General features: G+C 43.9%; 1 protein-coding gene across 2 annotated transcripts in view; it reads left to right on the top strand.

The window, feature by feature from the left end:
- Positions 1-21,028, top strand: part of MICALL1 (MICAL like 1) — a 40,632-nt gene that overhangs the window by 10,340 nt on the left and 9,264 nt on the right. Inside the window, exons 3-13 of one of the 2 annotated variants that reach the window (XM_077276491.1) lie at positions 10,980-11,121; positions 11,200-11,264; positions 11,358-11,488; positions 12,873-13,216; positions 14,775-14,838; positions 16,825-17,141; positions 17,269-17,696; positions 19,197-19,331; positions 19,413-19,539; positions 19,624-19,714; positions 19,856-19,929. In XM_077276491.1, coding sequence (XP_077132606.1) covers positions 10,980-11,121; positions 11,200-11,264; positions 11,358-11,488; positions 12,873-13,216; positions 14,775-14,838; positions 16,825-17,141; positions 17,269-17,696; positions 19,197-19,331; positions 19,413-19,539; positions 19,624-19,714; positions 19,856-19,929 — 1,918 coding nt within the window. Of the gene's footprint in view, positions 1-10,979; positions 11,122-11,196; positions 11,265-11,357; positions 11,489-12,872; positions 13,217-14,774; positions 14,839-16,824; positions 17,142-17,268; positions 17,697-19,196; positions 19,332-19,412; positions 19,540-19,623; positions 19,715-19,855; positions 19,930-21,028 lie in introns of both variants that reach the window. The other variant, XM_077276489.1, reaches the window with a different exon arrangement.

Genomic DNA, 21,028 nt, shown 5'->3' with positions numbered 1-21,028 from the left:
ATTGTGAACACCACTGCAGGTTTTTTTTTATACTTTTCTTCGTTAAATAAGATTTGGATCAGGTGATCACCTAATCAGAAGCACATTAAATAGAATGAGGTGTACTCTGGTTGGAATTCAACTGACACTGGAATGGAATGGCTGTCAGGCATGTAGAGAAGCTGATTTATATAAAACTGTGCAGTGGTCTCTTAATTTTTGCCAGAGCTGTATTATATCAGGGAAATCTGCTTCTTTCTCTGCCAGAATCGATCAGTCTATCCAAATTCTCAGTTAAATCTCAGGTAAAATCTGTGTTCATTGAAGACAGACTTTCCTATTACGGAGATGGGCAGCACGGTAGCTCAGTGGCTAGCACTGCAGCGTTGCAGCCCTGGGGTCCTGGGTTCAAATCCCACCAAGGTTAACATCTGCAAGGAGTTTGTATGTTCTACCTGTGTTTGGTGGGTTTCCTCCGGGTTCTCCGGTTTCCTCCCACATTCCAAAGACATACTGATAGGGCTCACAATATAGATCCCCTATCGGGGACAGCAATGATAATGTATGTAAAGCGCTGCAGAATAAGAAAGCACTATATAAGCAAAACATAATAATAGGAAATGGCAGCTTCTACTGATAAGTTTCTTTGTAGACACTAGGAGGGAGAAGCTTCTCATGTAACCAAGTTCTGTACAACTTGAGCTCCATAGAGGCAGCTGTGTGTGGAAAGGTGCAGGAGAATATGGCTTTTTTAATCTTGTAAGTAGTCTATGCAATTGCAAAAATAATTTCTATTCCACTATTATACAGAAGCTGCCTGCGGCAGCAGGTGAGTATGAGACAGGGGGCAGGGAAATTACATTTAAAGCGCCACTACAGGGGTGCAATAAAGAACAACAACGCTGGAGTGGTGCTTTAACAGTAAATCATGGCAGACCTATGCAACTATATGGCCATACATTTGAATTTGCGCACACCAAGCTATTACCCTGCTTATAATATGAGCAAAGCCAAGCTGCCTTTTGTTGTAGGTCTATGTCCTGTAGCATGCACCTTCTGTATGGCTTGGTGGTGGCCTACTGGTTGCACACTTATTGATCTATCATTCTTGTGGAAAAGTGATGTTTGAAATGCCCAATTAATAAGACATGTATATAGATTATATACATATAATTGACATTCCTTGATGCAAATGGAAAAAACCTAATGTTCAATTTTGAATCCTATACACTGGGCATTGCTCAGAGACTACGTGTTAAAATTATGGAAATACAATCTATGATGGACAATAGATGATAAATTACAACATACCATTATTTAACAAAATCTATGCCAAAATGCAGAAGCGGTATTCGAAAAATTAAGTACTCCCTTACTGCCTACAAAGAAATTAAGAGGGTAAGTAGCAGCCTGGTGCAGCTAACCAATTGATTAATTGGTCATCAGTAAGTAACCACTTCTATAAAAGCAGGAGGTTTGGCAGTGTGCACATGTGGAGGATTCAGGCATGTTAATATGTTATACAGGAGGAAAGATATCAGCAATAAGCTTGGAGAAGCTGTTCTTGATGCAAATCATTTTGGGAAGGGTTATAAGGCCATGTCCAAACAATTTGAAGTCCATCATTCTACAGTATGAAAGATTAAAAGTGTAAAGCATTTAAGACCATTGACAATCTTAGCAGACGTGGACGTTCACCCCAAGATCAGAAACTCAAGAGCTACAACTCAGACTCTAAAGGCCTTAGAATGTTAAATATACAAGTTAATGGCAATACAATTGGGAAAAGACTGAACAAGTATGACTTATTCAAAAGGGTTACCAGGAAAGGGTCTCTTGTTTCTAATAACGTGGCAACACAGATATATTTTGCAAAGTTCCATCTGAAAAAACTACAAAACTTCTGTGGCAATGTCCTTTGGAACCATGAGACCTAAGTGGACATGTTTGTCAAATGTGGTGCAGGGCTTTATTGCCAAACACATCACAAAAAACTGTCTGTATACCAAAGTATTTGAGTCACATGCGAGGACATCTATCCAGAAGCGAAAGCTTGGCCAGAACTGGGTCATGCAAGTACATCAGCAAATCTACACCAGAATAGCTGGAAAATAAAAGAATTAAGGTGTTGCAATAGGTGAGTCAAAATCCAGACCTCAACTCAATGAAATCCTGTTGCAAGGACATTAAGAGAGCTGTGCATAAACAAAGGCCCACAAACTTCAATGAACCAAACCAACGATATATAGAAGAGTGGGCCAAAATCCCTCCAGAGCTATGTGAGCGACTGATAAAATCATGCAGAAAATGATTTCAAGTTATTGCTGCTAAAGGTGGTTCTACAAGCTGTTGATTATTGGGCGTACATAGAGGTTGTCCACTACTTTACTAATGAGGGGCTGTCCTTGGGATCAATCATCAATGTGCAATCGGTGAACGTGTGACTATGGCGGCTCCAGGTTTTCGTGGGCCCTGGGTGAAAGTCTCAGTGGGCCCCTTTAACACGTACCACAATTCTACAGATAGAGCAGAGAAATCTAGGTATAGTTACAATGCCGGAGATTTCACTTCTTACATTACATGAGTGATATCTATTGTAAATTCTACTATAGGTCAGAAACCAGACAGTATAGTCCTCCATACAGTATTATGGGCACCGCATAGTCCTCCATACAGAATAATGGGCCCCATATATTGCTCTATACAGTATGAGCCCCATTATATTGCTCCATACAGTATAATGGCCCCACATAGTGCTCCATACAGTATAATGGCCCCACATAGTGCTCCATACAGCATAATGAGCCCCATATATTGCTCTATACAGAATAGGCCCCATATATTGCTCCATACAGTATAAGGAGCTCCATATATTGCTCAATACAGAATAATAGGCCCCATATATTGCTCCATACAGAATGAGCCCCATATATTGCTCCATACAGAATAATGGGCCCCATATATTGTCATCCAGTATTATGGGCACCATATATTGCTCCATACAGAATAATGGGCCCCATATATTGCTCCATACAGAATATAATAGGCTCCATATATTGCTCCATACTGTATATTTGGCCCCATATAATACTCCATAAAGAATGAGCCCAATATACAGTATTGCTCCATACTTAATGGGTCCCATATAGTGTTCCATACAGTATATGATGGGCCCCATATAATGCTCCATACAGTATAGGATGGGCCCCATAGAGTATAATGAGACCCATATATTGCTCCATACAGTATATGATGGGCTCCATACAGAATGGGCACCGTATAATGCTCCATACAGAATGGGCCCCACAGGATGCTCCATATATAATGGGCCCCCACGTCTGCTCAGGGCACCGACACTGGCCCGGGTGCGGAGGCCGGCCATGGGTGTGACACCCTGCACCTCTGCTGATCGGCCATTTTTGTAGTACGGCTCCATCTACAATACAGTGGCCACGGCCGGGTACTGCACATCCGCTCACTATTCGTATCAATAGGTGCAGCTGTGCAGCACTCGACCACTATACAGTAAGCAGAGCTGCGCCGTGTAGCTCCGTAACTGGTCAGTTCTGGCCGACACTGATGACAGCTGATCGGAGGGGTGCCAGGTGTCGCACCTCCACCGATCATCACATGAGGACCCATCACAGGGTTTCATGACATCCAATTGATTGCTGAAACCATTGCCTTCACAGCTGAATAAAACTGTTTGGTTTTTTTCACTTATTTTTTTTTAATTCCCAGTTACAATAGAAGAATTAGACTGGTCACTGTGCCCTTGTAGGCTGGGTACTGCTGGGACATGAGTACATGTATTGTGGATGCATGTGGGAAATAATCAGTAGAAATGTTGGGGATATTTCTTAAGCCTTTACGCACGCCGATGAAGCATAAAAAACATTAATTAAAGGGGGTTGTGTCAGGTTTATAAAATGGGTAAAACTGCAAAGTGCTTGCAAAAATAATAAACTTTCCAATTTACCCCTTACTAAAAGTGCTCTGTGGTCTCGAGAACGGAGGGATTTTTAATGTTCCAGTGTACTAGGTTAGCATGGCAAGGATTGCTCTCCATGAGCAAGCGATTGTGTAAAGCAGGTTAGCTCCGAGCAGCCTGAGCCCCCCTGTGCTGCCCCCATGTTAGAGGCCAAGCTCGCCCTGCTCGCAGCCTAGGAGAGGGCACATTTCAGGCCAGTGGTGCCATAGTGCCATTAATCTTCAGGAGCGCACCGCCCCTGGCAAAGCAGGAGGCCAAGGAAGCGCACCGCCCCTGGCAAAGCAGGAGGCCAAGGAAGCGCACCGCCCCTGGCAAAGTAGGAGGCCAAGGACTGGAGCACTGCGCTCCTGAGTTCTTTTTTGTTTTTATTTTTAACTATATATCAAACCGGACACAAAAAAGTATTAATAAAAGTCTATAATGTAATTGCTTCCAGTTTCATACACACTTGGAAAGACAGGTTCTTGGGCGTGCCTGCATGACAGCGGTATCCAAACTGGAGGAGTCAGGATTTGCCAAATGCATGATATCACAAATGAAATCTGACTCCTTCGTCTGAGCAGAGAATCCAAAATCCAGAGACACATGGTGAAACATGTTACGCACTGTCCTTTCCCCTCAAGGCGTGCAATGTTATAGCAAAGAACTGAGTTATGGAGGAAGGCAGCAGTGGCCGAGGAAGCCCAGAATGATGTCTCCCTCTGTGCCTTGTGTGCATATGGCTCACGGGGCTCCTCACACAGCGGGCCGTTTTTGTCAAATGTGTATGTAAAGGAGGCCTCGGGCTACATTCCCACACCCGTGTGACCCGTCCCAGTGCAGTCCGACTTTTTCTCAGCAGGCACATGGACCCATAGAGGTTCTTTGATCCGTACACATTTCAGGGTTTTTAAAAAGGATTTCCGCCTATAATGTACCGTAGTTATTATACTAATATGTTATATGTAGTAATAAATCACAAAATCTAGTAAAATCTGCACACTGGTAACTGTCTTACTTACAAAGAAGCAATATTTTTTTGTGATGGACATTTTTACAAAAATGTCCAAACAGGAGGAGGGAGAGCAGGTCTAATGTTACTATAATACCTCCATGCACATTAGGTAAAAGTTGTCCGAATCCCAATCCCCAGCAATCCGAAGTTGGGGATTTAGAACCCTGAGAACAGATCTCGGCCCCCTGTTCTGATTATCAGCCTCCATTCATTGTCTATGGGACTAGCCAAGCGCAGGAGTACCTCCATTCAGGATGGGGCGGCAGAGCCTCGTTCTCCCAAGTCTGAAGTCCTAATCTTGGGATCGCTGGGGACACCCATCGATCTGCATGCTATCACCTATCTCATGGATAGAGGAGAACTAGATTTTTGGGGAATACACTTAAGGGTTTTTTTTTCTTGCCGCTCTGAACCTACCCCCCTGACCCCTCAAAAACCAAACCTCCATTTTTAGTTTGTCTTATTTTACAAGTTTTTTTTATATTCACACTGTATCAGACTTTAGTTTTTTTTTTTTGTTTTTTTTCTTCTTTCTTCCCTATAGGGAAAACTATGGGAAAATGTCACACCTTGTGTATGTTGTTTTGTAAGAAACATAAGACAAGAGCAAAAATGCGGGTTTGTATTTCTATTTCTGCCATTGCAGCTTTTAGTTGTTTTATTTTTCCAGTGTGTGTAAGCTATAATATTATTATTATTATTATTTATACCATATATATTTTTTATATTATATATTATTTTTTTTTTTTAGATCAGGCAGGGCTGTTTCTGTCTTTTTAATGTTGGGGGGCTGACAACATCTGAGCCTCACATTAAAGAATTATTATTATTTTTTTCTTATCTGCCGTGCTGCTTGACCGCCTTTTACTGCATTTCTTCTCTATTATCTGATTGTTCCCGTTTATAAATGGAGATAAATAACAGAATTAGTTTTTGCATATACAATCTGTAATTTTAAATGATCTCTAAATTAATCCCCAGGTAAAGATACTGGTATGGTTTTTGGGACAAGTTCACACGTACATATACATGCCGTATATATACAACTGTCTCGTGAATGAATGAGACCTGAAGAAATCCGTGTATAATCTGCAGAGACCGTCTTGTATAAAGCAGATTTGTTAGGCAGCTTGTGGCGGGTCTTTATACGTGGCGTCCAGATTCTGTGTTGGATTGCCAACCATGTGAGCTTTATAACTCCGAAGTATAAACATCAGCAATAACGGCTGATCTCCGGAGCCGACAATGAAACCACACACCACTGTGCGAATAGTGGAGCCAGGGTCTACATGGGATGAAACCACCTTTGATTTCTCAGTAATAACTTATGATGGAGTCTGGCAGCACCGTATTCTTGTACCAAAAGCTGCGTGCAGTGAATATGCGCCAACATCCCGGGCCACAAGTGATATGGCCGAGCTTCTCTAATTACAAAATAGATTGGTAATTGTAAAAGACACGTCTCCGATCACAAGCGTCCCATTGTGTGTTCCCCGTCTGTACGGTGTAACGCTGCGTGTTCCTGCTGCTGCTCGTATTTCCTGTTCCATTATGAGCAATGAGTCCCCACAATGGTTGTATCATACAAAGCATAAGAAAGGCTTTATGCACTGGGCCGGGTCTTTTTTTTTTTCAAAATAGGTCTTAAGGGATAGCCTTAAAGGGGTCGTCCAGGCTTTGGGCTATAGTGCGTGGTTATTCTATGTGACTGTAGACTTGTGAATCCTCACATCACGCACAGTGCACTCTGTCAGGATTCTTCGGCACTGGAAGAGCGGTCATGTATCTCAAGTATGAGATTTTCACTTTCTGGCCACGTTCAGACTAGATGTGTCTGTGCTCAAATCACTTGAATTGAGCTAAGTCGTGCATGTTTAGTCTATAAATCGCATACTTGTGGGAATGTGCCCGCTCGCTCCCGACGCAGACATGGTGATGTACCCTATAATATCCTATGAGGTCTGTCAGGCACTGCGGGTGCTCCTCAGGTGAGGGATCCAGCATGTCTGCAGATTAAGAACAGAAGTAAGAAGCAACAATGTGGATGGAGTCTGAGGATAGTTGCACAGAAGTGTTTTTATTTATTTCCGCGTTGGAGTGGTGCCATTAATCTTAGTTCCTGACAGTCATATTATACTTACCAGCTGCTGTCTTCAGCTGTTCCCTGTGCCGCTCGGATCCCAATCCACCATCTTGTGTCCCCAATTTCTGACTGACCAGAAGTCAGAGGTAACGGATACCAGCTCTCAGTGTAACTCTATGGGAGCAGGTCACGACCTGCAGAAGACGACCGGAGCGGTGCTGATAGAAGAAGACGACATCTGGTGATAATACTAGAGGCAGAGAACTTAGATTAGTAGCACCACTTCAGCGTTGCAATAAAAAACCCAGCTGGAGTGGTGCTTTTAGAATGGTGTATTGCACGCCAACTTTGGTAAATTCCTTCCCGATGCATCTTCCCATCCGTCACCAGCTCCTCAACAAGCTGTTCACTTGGAAAAAAGACTTTTTAAAATTCTTTGCTCCTTTCTAGCGTGGACTACCAAGAATGCGTTACATCGCTGTTCCTGCAGACCCTTCTCCTGTTATGGTTTCTATTGAAATTCCTCTTCCACAAACCAGAACAAAGAACGAGACTTTGAGCATATAATAAGCACGAGATTTGTAAAAGAACGCCAGAGCAGTCGGAGGCGTCTCTGTATCACCATAACCATCGGCCATGTTCTGGGCTAGGAATCAAGAACAGCAATGATCTCCGTGATAGACGACCCTTACAAGCCGTGTACTGGGATCTGTACTACGTTACGTGTCACAGTGAAATTAAACATGCAGAGGAAGTGTATGACCGTAATACACGAAGCCTCCTGGATAGTGTCACCTACCTGATCCCGATGTCACGGCTCTAATATTTAGAGAATAAAAATGCTAAAACAGACGTGTTAAATGCTGATGAACCGCCCATCAGTCACATCACTTCATCACTCCTTCAAATATGACATTAGGACTAATGTGTAGAATAAGACACTTTCTGTTCCGTGCATTGTTATGACCCGTTAGTGGGCTGCTATAGACACGGGGGAGCATTAGCAAACTAACACAAGGGACAAGTGGAGGAGCTGATTAGATTGATCCAGATTTAAAAAAAAATAATAATAATAACTCAATCCCCCATGAATGCCAGCAGTTCTGGTTTTGATGTAAATATCCCAAAAACTGGATGGCAAAAAGGGTCAGAGTTTATACAGATCTTTCCAAAACAGGCCATTTTGCAAGTCATTTCCAACTTCTCAACATCCACCCTTCTATCGTGCCGTCCTACCTGTGTAATACCAGCTATACCTGCAGATTCTGTATCTATCAGACGTGGAGATACACCACAACGATGAATGTGCAATTATCTGATTTATGGAATGACCATTATATAGATTGATATAATGTACACACTGTAATCATTGAATTCTGGTCTTCTAGTCGGTCCCGTTGTCACAGGTGTATAGCGTCCGATCTCTCGCCATGCCTTTATATTTGTGAAAGAATGGATCGTTCTTATCTCACTGATACCAACGTGGTCCTGTAATAGGAGCCACCGGCGTGACAAGACAGTTTGTGACATGTCTTCCCTCCTAAATATTCCTCCATCACCTGTGAGTGATATTATTTAGAAATAGAAGGAATCACAGCAACTCAACCATGAAGTGGAGACCTTGTAAAGTTACAGAGCGGGATCATGGAGCGCTGAGGAGCAGAGGGCAGAAGTTGTCACCAATGCTCTGCTGACTTCATAACTACAGAGTCCAGACCTCCAGGATTAACAAAGGATGAAGTGGTGTAAAGCCTTTGCTACTGGAGCCAGGAAAACGTGTTCTGTGGAGCGGTGAATCACGGTTCTTTCTCTGGCATCTGATGGACAGGTCTGGGTTTGGTGATATCAGGAGAACTTTACCCACCTGACTGGATTGTGTCAACTTTAGCATTTGGTGGCGGAGGGATAGTGCTGCTGGGTAAGTTTTCATGGTTTAGCTTAGTTCCAGTGGAGGAAAATCTTAATGCTTCAGCATACAAGACATTATGGCCAATGTAGCCTCGAACTTTGTGGGAACAGTTTGGAGAAGGCTCTTTTCTATTCCAGCGCAAAAAGCAATGTCCATAAAGGCATGGTTGGGGGAGTTTGGTTTGGAAGAACTTGACCAGCTGCACAGAGCCCCAACATTAATTCCATCCAACACCTTTAGGATGATCTAGAACTGAGATTACGTTCTAAGCCCTCTCTTCCCACGTTAGTGTCTGACCTCGCAAATGCTTTCCTGGACGAACGGGCAGAAATTCCTACAAAGACCTCCAAAGTGTTGTGAAAAGTGGGAGCTTTTATGGAGTTGGTCCCCATTTTGTAGCTATATTAAAGAAGCACTCCTCCCATCAAAATTGTTGCAGTCATCATATTCTACAGTACTGTGTACTTACGATTTTACCTTCTACCTAGATAATTATTCTCTTTTCCATTAGGTCTATGAGATAAAAAACTGACAAGCTGAATCCTTCTAAGCTCTATGTAGAAACAGGAGGTCAATTTTCTCTGTATGAGTCATCAGTCACTGCAGAAGTCCCTGGCAGGGGGAGGAGGAAGTGGCTGGGTCAGGAGATGAAGAGAGGGATAAGGCAGGGACAAGAGACTTCCTGTTTGTACATAGAGCAGAGAAAAGAGAAGAATTATCTGGGTAGAAAGGCAACATGAGCAATTGTAAGTACACAGCACTATATAGTATGATGACTGCTATATATAAAGAAGATAAAAACACTGATGGGGGAGGAGGAGGAGGAATGCTTCTTTAATACCTATTGATTTAGGATGGGGCAGTCCTGAAAGCTCCAGTAGTAGGTATAATGTGAACGTGTCCCAATGCTGCTGACCATTTATTGTGATAGAGCTGAGTGGGTTGTTGTAGGGGGTGATGCATTAATAAGTCTTTACTAGTAGTGCTCTGCTAATTTTGGCTTTACATTAAATTTGAAGAACAAACTGAACTGCTTTTTCCTGTTTTTCTTTTTTTAGTCAGCAGATTTGTAGTCCTTAACAAAAGCTGCTTGTGTGAGGCGACAGAGCCTGATTCTGGGTGTGCAGTAATTACTTTCGGCCTTGGAAGGGAAATATTAGCACTGCGCTTTAAAGGAAATTGGACGGCATGTGCCAATATGAATCGGGCCATTGTGATCGTTGTAAACAATCATTGTATTTTATTCCACAAAAATGTGACAAAGGAACAACTCCACTGGTGTAAAAATGTGTCCTGGCATATGAGGCTCAAGGCAAACTCTGGGCGACAGCTAGGGAGCAGATGAAGAGGCCAGCTCAGAAGTTCAGTATCAAACTACACCTGATTGTTTCCAGGCTGTAACCATGGAGATGCATAGATCTGCATAGGCGTTCCAAACGGCAGGGCATTTTTAGTGTGTTTGCACCGTAGCTTCATCTTTATAGCACAAGTTTGAGTATTGTATATTTTTTAGGTAAAATTTTATTTTTAATTTGAAAAATCTAAATAGAGTTTTTGGTTTTTTTTTGGGAGGAAGATGTAAACTTTATATAAAATAAAGATCAGTTGTAAGATATCTGAATTGTGTTTTACGCAATATTGCATGTTTAATAGAGGCAGGCACATAACACTATGATATGGTAAGGTCATGTCTCTTATCCCGTCGCTGTCCTGCTTCCTTCCTAATGTTTCCTGTATACCTTAAGTAAGGGCGTTCTCAGCGCTGCGCAGAAGTATGGATGGCTGTCTTGGGAAAACAGTGGTGGCGGCAAAGTTTATACAAAAACAAGCTCAAGTTTGACTCGTTTTTGCTGAATCTCCTATTTCTTGTTCCGTCCTTTCTTTTGCTCCTGATATTCAGCAGTTCTCTTGTTCTCATCTTGTTCTGTGCCATCTTATCACTAATTACCGTTTGTGGGTTTTTTTGCAGTCTTCCTTGGTTATCATTCTCACACTTTTGGCGTTCATACTTTTTATTTTTCAGGCTTTTGAAGTGGCCGAACGCGAGTTGGGAATCCCAGCGTTACTCGATCCAGAAGACATGGTGTCCATGAAAGTGCCGGACAGGCTTAGTATCATGACCTACGTTTCCCAGTATTATAACCATTTCCGTAACGCTAACCCAGGTGATGGCAATGTAGATGGGGACGAGGGCAAATCACATAATGTTTGCGCTAATTCATTGATTGTTGCCTCTACAGCAGGGCTCCCTCAGCTGAGACAAACTTCTCCAGCAGAACCTCACCATAGCCAAGACACCGCTCCCCAGGTGGGAAAAAAAAAAAGTTTATTTTTAACGTAGTAGTAAAACAATTATTTGATTCCATTGCAAAGACATCAACGCTAATTAATATGCTTCTAGGCTAATCTGGAAACCACCAGTGCTTCCACTCGCGTGGCTCTGAGCAGCACCTGTGCCTTATGCCAGCAACATGTCCATCTTGTGCAACGGTACCTCGCAGAAGGAAAGCTTTACCACCGACAGTGCTTCAGGTCTGTCTCGGAAACGTACCTTTGCCATTTCTTGTTTTAGTCACTAGACATGAAATTGATCTCTGTCCCGTATAGAATTCCCATGCACCATTGAGGAGAATGTTCCTCCCAAAGATATCCGAGGCGCCATAGACATCCTTATAAAATCCAATCTGTATTCCAAAATATTTCTAACATTTGTCTTTGTATTCTGGGGACTTTCTCCACTTCTATCTGCCTGAACTCCTCCTGTGCTTGCACACTGACTCTGCTGAGCCCGGGTGCGCACACACATTGTCAGTGCCTTTCCAGAGCGTTCTACTCTGTGTCCGCCGCTCGCTACACTGATGCATACGGAAGTATAGCTAACGATCAGCTTCAGAGAGGAGCCAGGGAGGGAGAATACTCTCGCTTATACTGTTTGCAAGCGGGCAGGCAATATCGATGCACACACGGTCGGTGTTCTGGACAAGCAAGTGCTGTCTAAGAGGGGGAAGTTTCCAAATTACAAATTAATGGGGTGGAGGGTGTTAACTGTGCACGGCGCCCCTTTGGCCACATCAGGGGTTTACCGAAGCCCTCTCGTTTGAATGAAAAATACCCCTATATAGCTGTACAGCTAGATGAATACATTTTGGGGGTGACGAGACTCCCTATACTCCTTCTTATCATAGTGTAATTAGAGGTGTTGTCCCATCTCCTCCACTCATGGCATACTCACAGGATGCGGGTCACGGCGTGGGCACCTGCATCTGTCTGCAGAACGGTGCCCGGTCACACACGGTCACGGTGATTTCTGAAAATTCATGCCACCTCTATACTGACAGCAGCACAGTACTGGGCTGTTCTCCAGACAGGTGCCAGTACAACTGGTGGAACCCGAATGTATCATACATTTATAGAATAATCTGTTTATTTGCAAAAAATTTATGAGATGGAAAACCTCCTTATAAAGATAAGGCCGTTTCGTGGATTCCACCGAGGCTTTGAGATCTGAATGCATGATACTTTTTGGTTTGCTTTTAATGGCGGCTCAGTGGCTTGCCTTGTACTTGGCCTTTATGAATGTGGCTTTCATCTGCCTTGAGTGTATGTTTACTCTGTTGAGGGTCATTCACACCAACATATTTGTGGTCAATCATACGCTTATCTTCAGAGTTTACCTACTACAAACAAAGCCTTTGTCACATATTTGCCTACTTCTATCCTAGTACAAGAAAATTACCAAATATTTTCCTGGTTGGATTTCATATATTTTCACTTCTCGTATCTCAGCGCTGCAGTATGGGATTGTGTTCTATTTCTCCTGGTTTTTTTATTCTTTGCCCTGTTACCGGTGTCCAATCTATAGGTTTATTTGATAAAGCAGAAATAAGGTCCTCGTTTCCTTTTCACATATGATCAGGTGTAAGGAATGCTCTGGTACTCTACTTCCCGGTTCATACCAACCTGGTCCTGAGACTGGCACATTTGTGTGCACCCATCACTACCGACTACGGCCAGGCACCAGCAGTCCAGAGTCTGATGAAAGAGGGTCTGTACAAAACAAAGTCTCGACTCCACCAAAGCCACGCACCCCACCAAAGCCGCCTCTCCCCAACAAGCCACAGAAAGAACTTGATGGGGACTCTATATCGGAGTCCCGACCCGTGCCAGCACCAAGGAGAACTGATGTAATGCCACAACCTCTGCCACGGGCACGGTCTGCAGCTGGCCAGAGCCCAGCAAGGCCAACAAGTCTCATTAATGGTAGGTTTTTATAAAATATTACCTTGATTCAGGTGAGACCTTTAATATATGCACAATTTAGACTCAAATGTAGCTAAAAATTTGGTAAAACACTAGAGAGCCATCAGTAAACATACAAATACAAAATTCCTTCTTCACATGAATAGCATATAGCAATGTACTCCCAAATTAGTGTCTATAACCGTTACCCCATGTTCACACCAATGCTACCCGATAGATTATCTGGTCAGTTGGCTAAAATGATAATTGGGCCATGGCCTATGGTAGCGGGTAGATGATGAGGTGTAGGTACAGTATCAGAGGTAACACAAGAAGGTGGTCCTCAAACAAAAAGACCAGGTCTTATAACTTCTGTTCACTTATAATAGGCCGAACAGTACAAGGATCTGGTCCTGTCCCTGATGGGAGGTGAATATACCCTACACCAAATCGCTAAGACCACATCCTTGTGAAAAGGCCCGCGAATCTGGTACATTGCCATATTAAAACAAAGTCCCTAACATGCAGCAATAGAAATAAGCGCCGACCCAAGATGCCATGTTTTTGTCCTCCCTACCCAAAAAAACGAAGTGGGACTCATCAGGAGACATAAGGCTTTGAGGTTCCTGTAAAAAGGTGCCAGGGAAGTGCTACAGTCCTGCCGGCCTGTTCTTTGTGCAGGTTGTCAGTAGGCAGAATACTATGCATGTCTTTCAGGGCCAGTATGCAAGGTGCCAGATTCACGGGCCCCTTCACAAGGAAGGGGTAACTTGGGCTAGGTCCATAGGGTATGCTAGCCCCCTCTTGGCCCTCCAAAAAGACATTTCAGGGACAGGAGCCGATCCTTGGAATATTTCGTCTTTTGAAATCAAACATTTTGCTACCCCGTGTGGACCGAAGCGGTAACGCCTGACTCTTTGACCACGCTGTCATGTTACCTACACCTCGTTTATTGTAGGTGTCGGTCCACTGACCAGATAATCGTTTTGGTACCATTGGTACTATTATTGGGTAACTGTTGTAGACAGTAATTTGGGAGTGTAATATTACCTGCCCATTCATCTGAAGCATCTTGGTTGTTTGTATGTTTGCTAGTAGTGATGAGCGAATATACTTGTTACTCGCTCGGGTGTCCTCCGAGTATTTGTAAGTACTCGGAGATTTAGTTTTCATCACCGCAGCTGAATGATTTACATCTATTAGCCAGCATAAGTACATGTGGGGGTTGCCTGGTTGCTAGGGAATAATCCCCACATGTACTTATGCTGGCTAACAGATGTAAATCATTCGGCTGAGGCGAAGAAAACGAAATCTCCGAGCACTAAAAAATACTCGGAGGACACCTGAGTGTGCTCGGGAAATCTCGAGTACCGAGTATATTCGCTCATCACTATTTACTAGTGGATCTCTCTGTGCCTTACATTGAGTAGATGTTAAATGCCCATCCATATTTGAGTCTTCTATGAGCATAGCGGGCTGTCTATTCGATTGAAGATGACCACAATATTCATAAGACTTTTTTGCGGTTTCTGATAAGTACAATTTATCCAACTTTATTTTTTTGTTTAATCCAATGAAGGTGACCAGCCGATATCGACTCCACCAGTTCCTAAACCAAGAGGCCGACCGAGATCTTCTGATAGGTACACAACTACGATATGGAAGCTAACAAACTCGAAATGTTACACATAAATGAATATAAGGTCACTCGTCAGGAAAAAGGTACTTACCATAGAGAGTGACATGATGGGAGATTCGGAGGCTGGCCACTGCATCCTTCTACTAGACTCACTAAAGAGTGGAGTTGCATTGTGAGGGAAGCCAGTCAGTCAGGGTCTGTTTTGTATGTAGGTTAATAAGGGGTTAAACATGTTGGGGTAAGTTCACACAGGGCGTTTTTGCTGCGTTTTTGTGCTGCTTTTACAATACCAAAAAAATCACAGAGAAAAAAGCAGAGATGATTACCCGCTGAAGCCTCCAAACAAATGCACCAGCAGGGCGCATCGGACCCGATTAATGATGGCAACAACACAGGTGCAAAAAATACCGATGAAACAACCACTTTCAATCCAGTGTTGGCTGTTTGGCATTAGTGCACAAAAGGATAAACGATAATAGTCTGTATGTGGCATTGTTCACACAAGCAATGCAGAGCATCTGGTTTACAGCCTATTACTAACGCACATACAGGCGGGCCGCCCAGTGCTACAAAATGCATGCTGTGTGAATAGAGGCCTACAGTTTACAGAGCCATCTTGGTCCGACGGCGCCCTGCAAGATAAAGTGCAAAAAAACCCCACATATCAATGTATGTAAGGTATTAGTTTATATTGGGGCCTCAATACGTAAGCCGGCAACCCGTGTCAAGGTTCCTTACATTTTGCCAGTCCTAAGGCTAAACATTGAGTAAAAGCTCACAGACGCAAAAAGAGGACTTACAAATCCTCCAGAAAATTGAAAAAAATCACAGAGAAAAAAGCAGAGATGGTTACCTGCTGAAGCCTCCAAACAAATGCACTGTTTTTGCCATCATTAATCGGGTCCGATGCGCCCTGCTGGTGCATTTGTTTGGGGCACCAGATGCTCTGCATTGCTTGTGTGAACAATGCCACATACAGACTATTGTCTCTTATCTTTTTGTGCACTAATGCCAAACAGCCAACACTGGATTGAAAGTGGTTGTTTCATCGGTATTTTTTGCACCTGTGTTGTTGCCATCATTAATCGGGTCCGATGCGCCCTGCTAGTGCATTTGGTTGGAGGTTTCAGCAGGTAACCATCTCTGCTTTTTTCTCTGAGATTTTTTTCAATTTTCTGGAGGATTTTTAAGTCCTCTATTTGTGTCTGTGAGCTTTTACTCAATGTTTAGCGTTTTTACAATACCAGCAAAGCCTATGAGATTTTAGAAATCTCATGCACACACATTGGTTTTTTGTGTGATCAGTATTTTGTGCTTTGCTGTGTTTTTTGGACATAGAGCATGTCACTTCTTTTAGCGTTTTTGCTGCGTTTTTTCACCCATTGACTTGAATGGGTGTTGAAAAAAATGCAGCAAAAACGCAGGTATCATTATTTGCTGCGTTTTTGCTGCTGAAAATCCAAGGACATTAGCATGGACAAAGAGAAAAAAAACGCACCAAATACGCAACAAAAAACGCACCTAAACCTGCGTTTTTTGATGCAGCTTCTTTCCTGCCAAGAAGATCAGGTTTTGCTGCGGAAAAAAAAAGCTGCAAAAACGCCCTGTGTGAACTTACCCTTATACCTAAGGAAACTGAGGATAAGCAAGCCATACATTCCATGTCCTCTCTAAATCATATAGAAATGTATTTTTAATCAAAGCAGATCTGTCTCCAGACTTCTCAATGCAATCTGAATAGTATATTACATTAACCTATTGCACCTGATGAGTATAGTGTACTTACTTTGGAAATCTATATCAGAATGGCTGCATTATTCTTTATCAAAGATCCTCCCCATGGGTTTGAATATCAGCACTATACTACCATTCCTTCATGGTTTTCCAAAGTAAGTACACCAGCTTTGTCAGGTCTGAGATCTGTTCATAAATGTATGCAGACAGTATAGTGAAATATTGTATTACTCATTAGGTGTCTTGTCTCTTTTAGGGAGGAAGATGGAAAACGACAGAAGGATCCACCTTGGATCTCTTTGGTGGCGGCATCTGAGCCTAAAAAACGGGCTCCTCCTCCTCCACCTGCGGTACGAAAACAGGAGGATCTGGAAAAGAACAGCAAATCGCCCGAAGATGACGCCAATGGCAGTTCTAAGCCCAAACCCAATAACCCGTTTGAGGAAGAGGATGAAGAGGAGGAGAATGAAGGTAACTTAAAGCCAAGCCATCCATGGTATGGAATTACCCCAACCAGCAGCCCAAAGAGTCGAAAAAGGCTAGCACCTAAAGCTCCCAATTCTTCTCCTTTAGGTAAGAACATCTGTAGTTCTCCTACTGACCGCCATCTTTGGGAAGTGTCCTGGCATCATATTGAGCATTCATCCGGGGATGATTTACCTCTAGTATACTGTATACTAATCATCTTCTCTGTCTGCAGCTCAGCATTCTGGCCATCTCCTTTCCCGACTGTCTCGCTCAGAGCCTCCATCAGGCAGCCCTTCACCAGCCTTAAGCACAGAGAGCCTTCCTACAGAACCTTCCACAAAAGATGAAGAGCCGGAAAGTGTTCCGAAGAGCTCCTCCGAACCAACCATCCACTCGCCCACTACATCCGAACCACCAAATGAGGGGAGCACAGACTTCCTCAGCCATTCCACAAATAGCCACGATCAAAGCCACTTATCAGCCAACACCAGCCTGTCCTCCTCAGGGGATGTAGCCAGCACTAGTGAGGTACAGGAAAGCCTTTCCCCAGAGAAGAGAGACTCCTCCTGTGATAGCCTCCGGGCTAGCCCTAGCAGACCAGCCCCACAACCCCCGGATCTGGATACAAGTCCTTCTTCAGAAGCCAAACAGACACCAAAGGTATTGTTACTTAGCATATGTACGCTACAGCAATGGAAGCAAAATATATTCGTTTCTTCATTTGTACTTTACTAGATCGTGCAGTTTGGAGTGTGACAACAAATTTACTTAGAATCTATACATTTACCATAGAAAAAGTAGCAACTCTGCAAAACTCTAGTTGCAAATATTATCCATTGTTTAATCTAGAAGTACTGTGCATATTGATGTGCATCTATGGTAAAACAAAAAACTACAAACCGACCCTGTAACCTGACCCTGCAGTAAAATTGCCAGACGATCCTCTCGCACCACATCTGCAGTGTCTCTCCAAGGTTTTTATCAACAGGGTTCCCTAATGGAAACCTCGGAAGTACATGTTGAGTGGTATTTGTGGAATATGGGAATGCAAAAAATGATATCTGGGTGTGTTTTCTACTGGATGCCTTCTTGTAGAAAGGCCGAGGCTGCATCACTCTTTCATATAACAGAAACCCCAACCAGACACAGGCCAAAACAACGTTCTTTTGGCCCTCGTCTGGTGAATAGGGGCCTGTGCATCCGTTTATCTTGTATGCTGGTAGTATTCCTGGCTTGTAGCGGAATTGTACGCTGCTGATAGTGTGAACAGAGCCTTATATCTGTCTATTTCTACTTCTTCCAAAAGAAGTACAAATGAAATGGGAGAAGGACTGTAGGATCAGACTACACAAGATGTATTTGTAGTCTGATACCATGGAGACACAAAGACCTGCACAGCTGCTGGAGACACTAAATATTTGTTGCTTAGAGGGAACCTGTCGCCTTGCATACCTCTATTAATCTGCAGATATAGGTTTATGAAGGTGCCCGTACGATAGTGCTGCTCCCAGGAGAATATGAACTTTATTCCTCCTGGAATCTGCCGGCTTTTAGTCTGACAGGCATGAGCAGCAGCTGTAAGCACGCCCCAGCCCTTTGACTAACGCCATCTCTGCACTGATACTGCAGAGCCGACGGTTAATACACATGTCAGGGTGTGCTTACAGTCACCGCTCAGTGTCCCAGCGCGGTGACTGTAATTGCTCCAGCCACACCTGCACGACTGAAAGCCGGCGGCTCACCAGGAGGAATAAAATTAATTTTCTTCCGGGATCCACACTTTCCATACAGCATCCTGGCACCTTCATAATGCTATTATCCTGCAGATTAACTCTGTATTTGCAGGTTAACAGCGTTATCTGACATGATAGGTTCCTTTTAAGCTTTTATTCTGGATTCATTGGAACTATACAGTTTAGTTGTAAAGGTGGACATACCTTTTAACAAGTGTGTGTATATGAGATCTAGATAGATATGTGTGATCTATATAGATGTAACAGTTGGAGAACCTTTGTTGTAAATAATACTGTGAAAGATAGACCTTTGGTGGAGAACATATTGTCATTGTTACACACCTCTATGCATACTAAGCTCCTGGTAGGACTTTTTTAAGTTTGTCATTTTCTTCATTGTTGACTTTTTTTATTCCACCCTCCCAAGGCATCATGCAAAGAGAACCCTTTCAATAGAAAGTCTTCCCCAATCACCTCTCCCACGAACCGAAAAAGTAAGAAAGGTCCAAAACCCGCTCGTCCACCTGCACCAGGACATGGCTTCCCCCTTATCAAACGCAAGGTGAGGCGAAGAATAGTATACTGTCGCTGTATAGAGCTATAGGGAGCAATGTCTGTATACCGACCCCCTCTTGGCCTGCAGGTTCAGGCCGATGACTACATCCCTGAAGATGAAATTCACATGGAGATGGACGCCATTGAGATGCGGCTAGACGCACTCGAGCATCGAGGAGTAGAGCTTGAGCAAAGGCTTCGCAGGCTGGACAATGGTGAGCAGGGGCAGAGTGTGCAAACACAGTAAGAAAAAGATAGGAAATGGGTCACAGTTTGTCATTTTTCTTCTCGCTTCCCAGAGTCGGAGGAGGACGGTTTATTGGTAGACTGGTTCAAACTTATCCAAGAGAAGCATACACTGGTACGCCGAGAATCTGAGCTCGTGTACACGTGAGTATATTGGGGTGTATCTGCGTGATGAGCCATTATATAGTACAGCATCAAACAGGACAATCAAATTTAAATTACCGTATAAATGAAAAGTAAGCCTTGTAAATGTTCTTAAAGGCGGTTTCTATTTCATCTTCTCAGTATGAAGCAGCAGAGTCTTGAGCAACGTCAAGCTGATGTTGAGTATGAGCTTCGTTGCCTTCTCAATAAACCAGGTAAGAATGCCTTGCTGAACTCACCCGTTTATTTTTCGTCAGTTTTAAATCCGAGTAAACTGCTTTTCTCCTTCGCCTCATTAGGGGACAAAGGACCATGGGTGTTATGCTGCTGCCACTAGGAGGACACTAAGAAAACTTGAACAAAATTAACTCCTCCTCTGCAGTATACACCATCATGCTGGCTGTAATTGAACCAGTTCTTGCTTAGTGTCCGTAGGAGGCACTTGGGTCTGGGATTCAGACCCCAACGTTATTTTACTTTTTTAAATTTTTTTTATATTTTTACATTTTTTCCTTCACGAAACGAAGGGGCGACGGACCTCTTCAGGGGTCCGATCTCCCCGAATCATCAACAGGCGGGAACGCGGAATGTCACCTGCCCATACCGCCCTCTTGCACAGTTTTTCATTGCCATGCCTGGGCTGGCTTTAGGGGCGAAGGTTCCCTTAGGGTCCCAATCTCCCCCACACCACCAACAGACGGGAATACGGAGTGTCTCCTCCATGTATCCCCTTCCGGAGCCAGGCTACAGCCGGACTATAGCCCTGACCCATCCCTAGGGACTGAACCCATGGGATGTGCGGAGGCCCCGCATGGGTGTTCATGCAGCCCCCACTGCATCACCACTGACTGAAAGCAGATGATGGAAGGAGGCAGTGTGTCCCTCTCCACCTCCCTATCAAAGGGATGGTGGACTGAGTGGCCTAAGAAGCACAGCACATTTTCGGCTCTGCTACATCTGCACTGCAGCACCTGACAGTGAGTAAGCGCAGCATCCAGTGGCGGCAAGAGGGCTCCCCTTAGGCGCATAGAAGGTCCTGGTCCCTGGGGGGGGGTCCCGATGTCCGGCGGCATTTTTGCCGCTTCCGCGGTCCCCTCTCATTGCGCGCCGGCCGGAGCCAAAAAGTTTAGTCCCTGGCTTCTGGCCGGACTAGGCCGCGGTTCTCTCCTTCCTCCGCTCACCCGGGTGGTTCCGCCCACGGCCCAAAATTTAGTCCCCGGCTTCTGCCAGGACTAGGCCCGACTCTGCCCTTAATTCCGCCTACAGAGGCGGTCCCCTCTGTGCTTCAGGCGCTTCTCATACCAAGCGAGAAGC

Source organism: Ranitomeya variabilis, chromosome 8 (assembly GCF_051348905.1).
Source record: "Ranitomeya variabilis isolate aRanVar5 chromosome 8, aRanVar5.hap1, whole genome shotgun sequence".
In the NCBI taxonomy this organism is placed as follows: Eukaryota; Metazoa; Chordata; class Amphibia; order Anura; family Dendrobatidae; genus Ranitomeya; species Ranitomeya variabilis.
The sequence above is the reverse complement of the archived record's forward strand: the minus strand, read 5'-3'. Positions and strand labels throughout refer to the sequence as shown.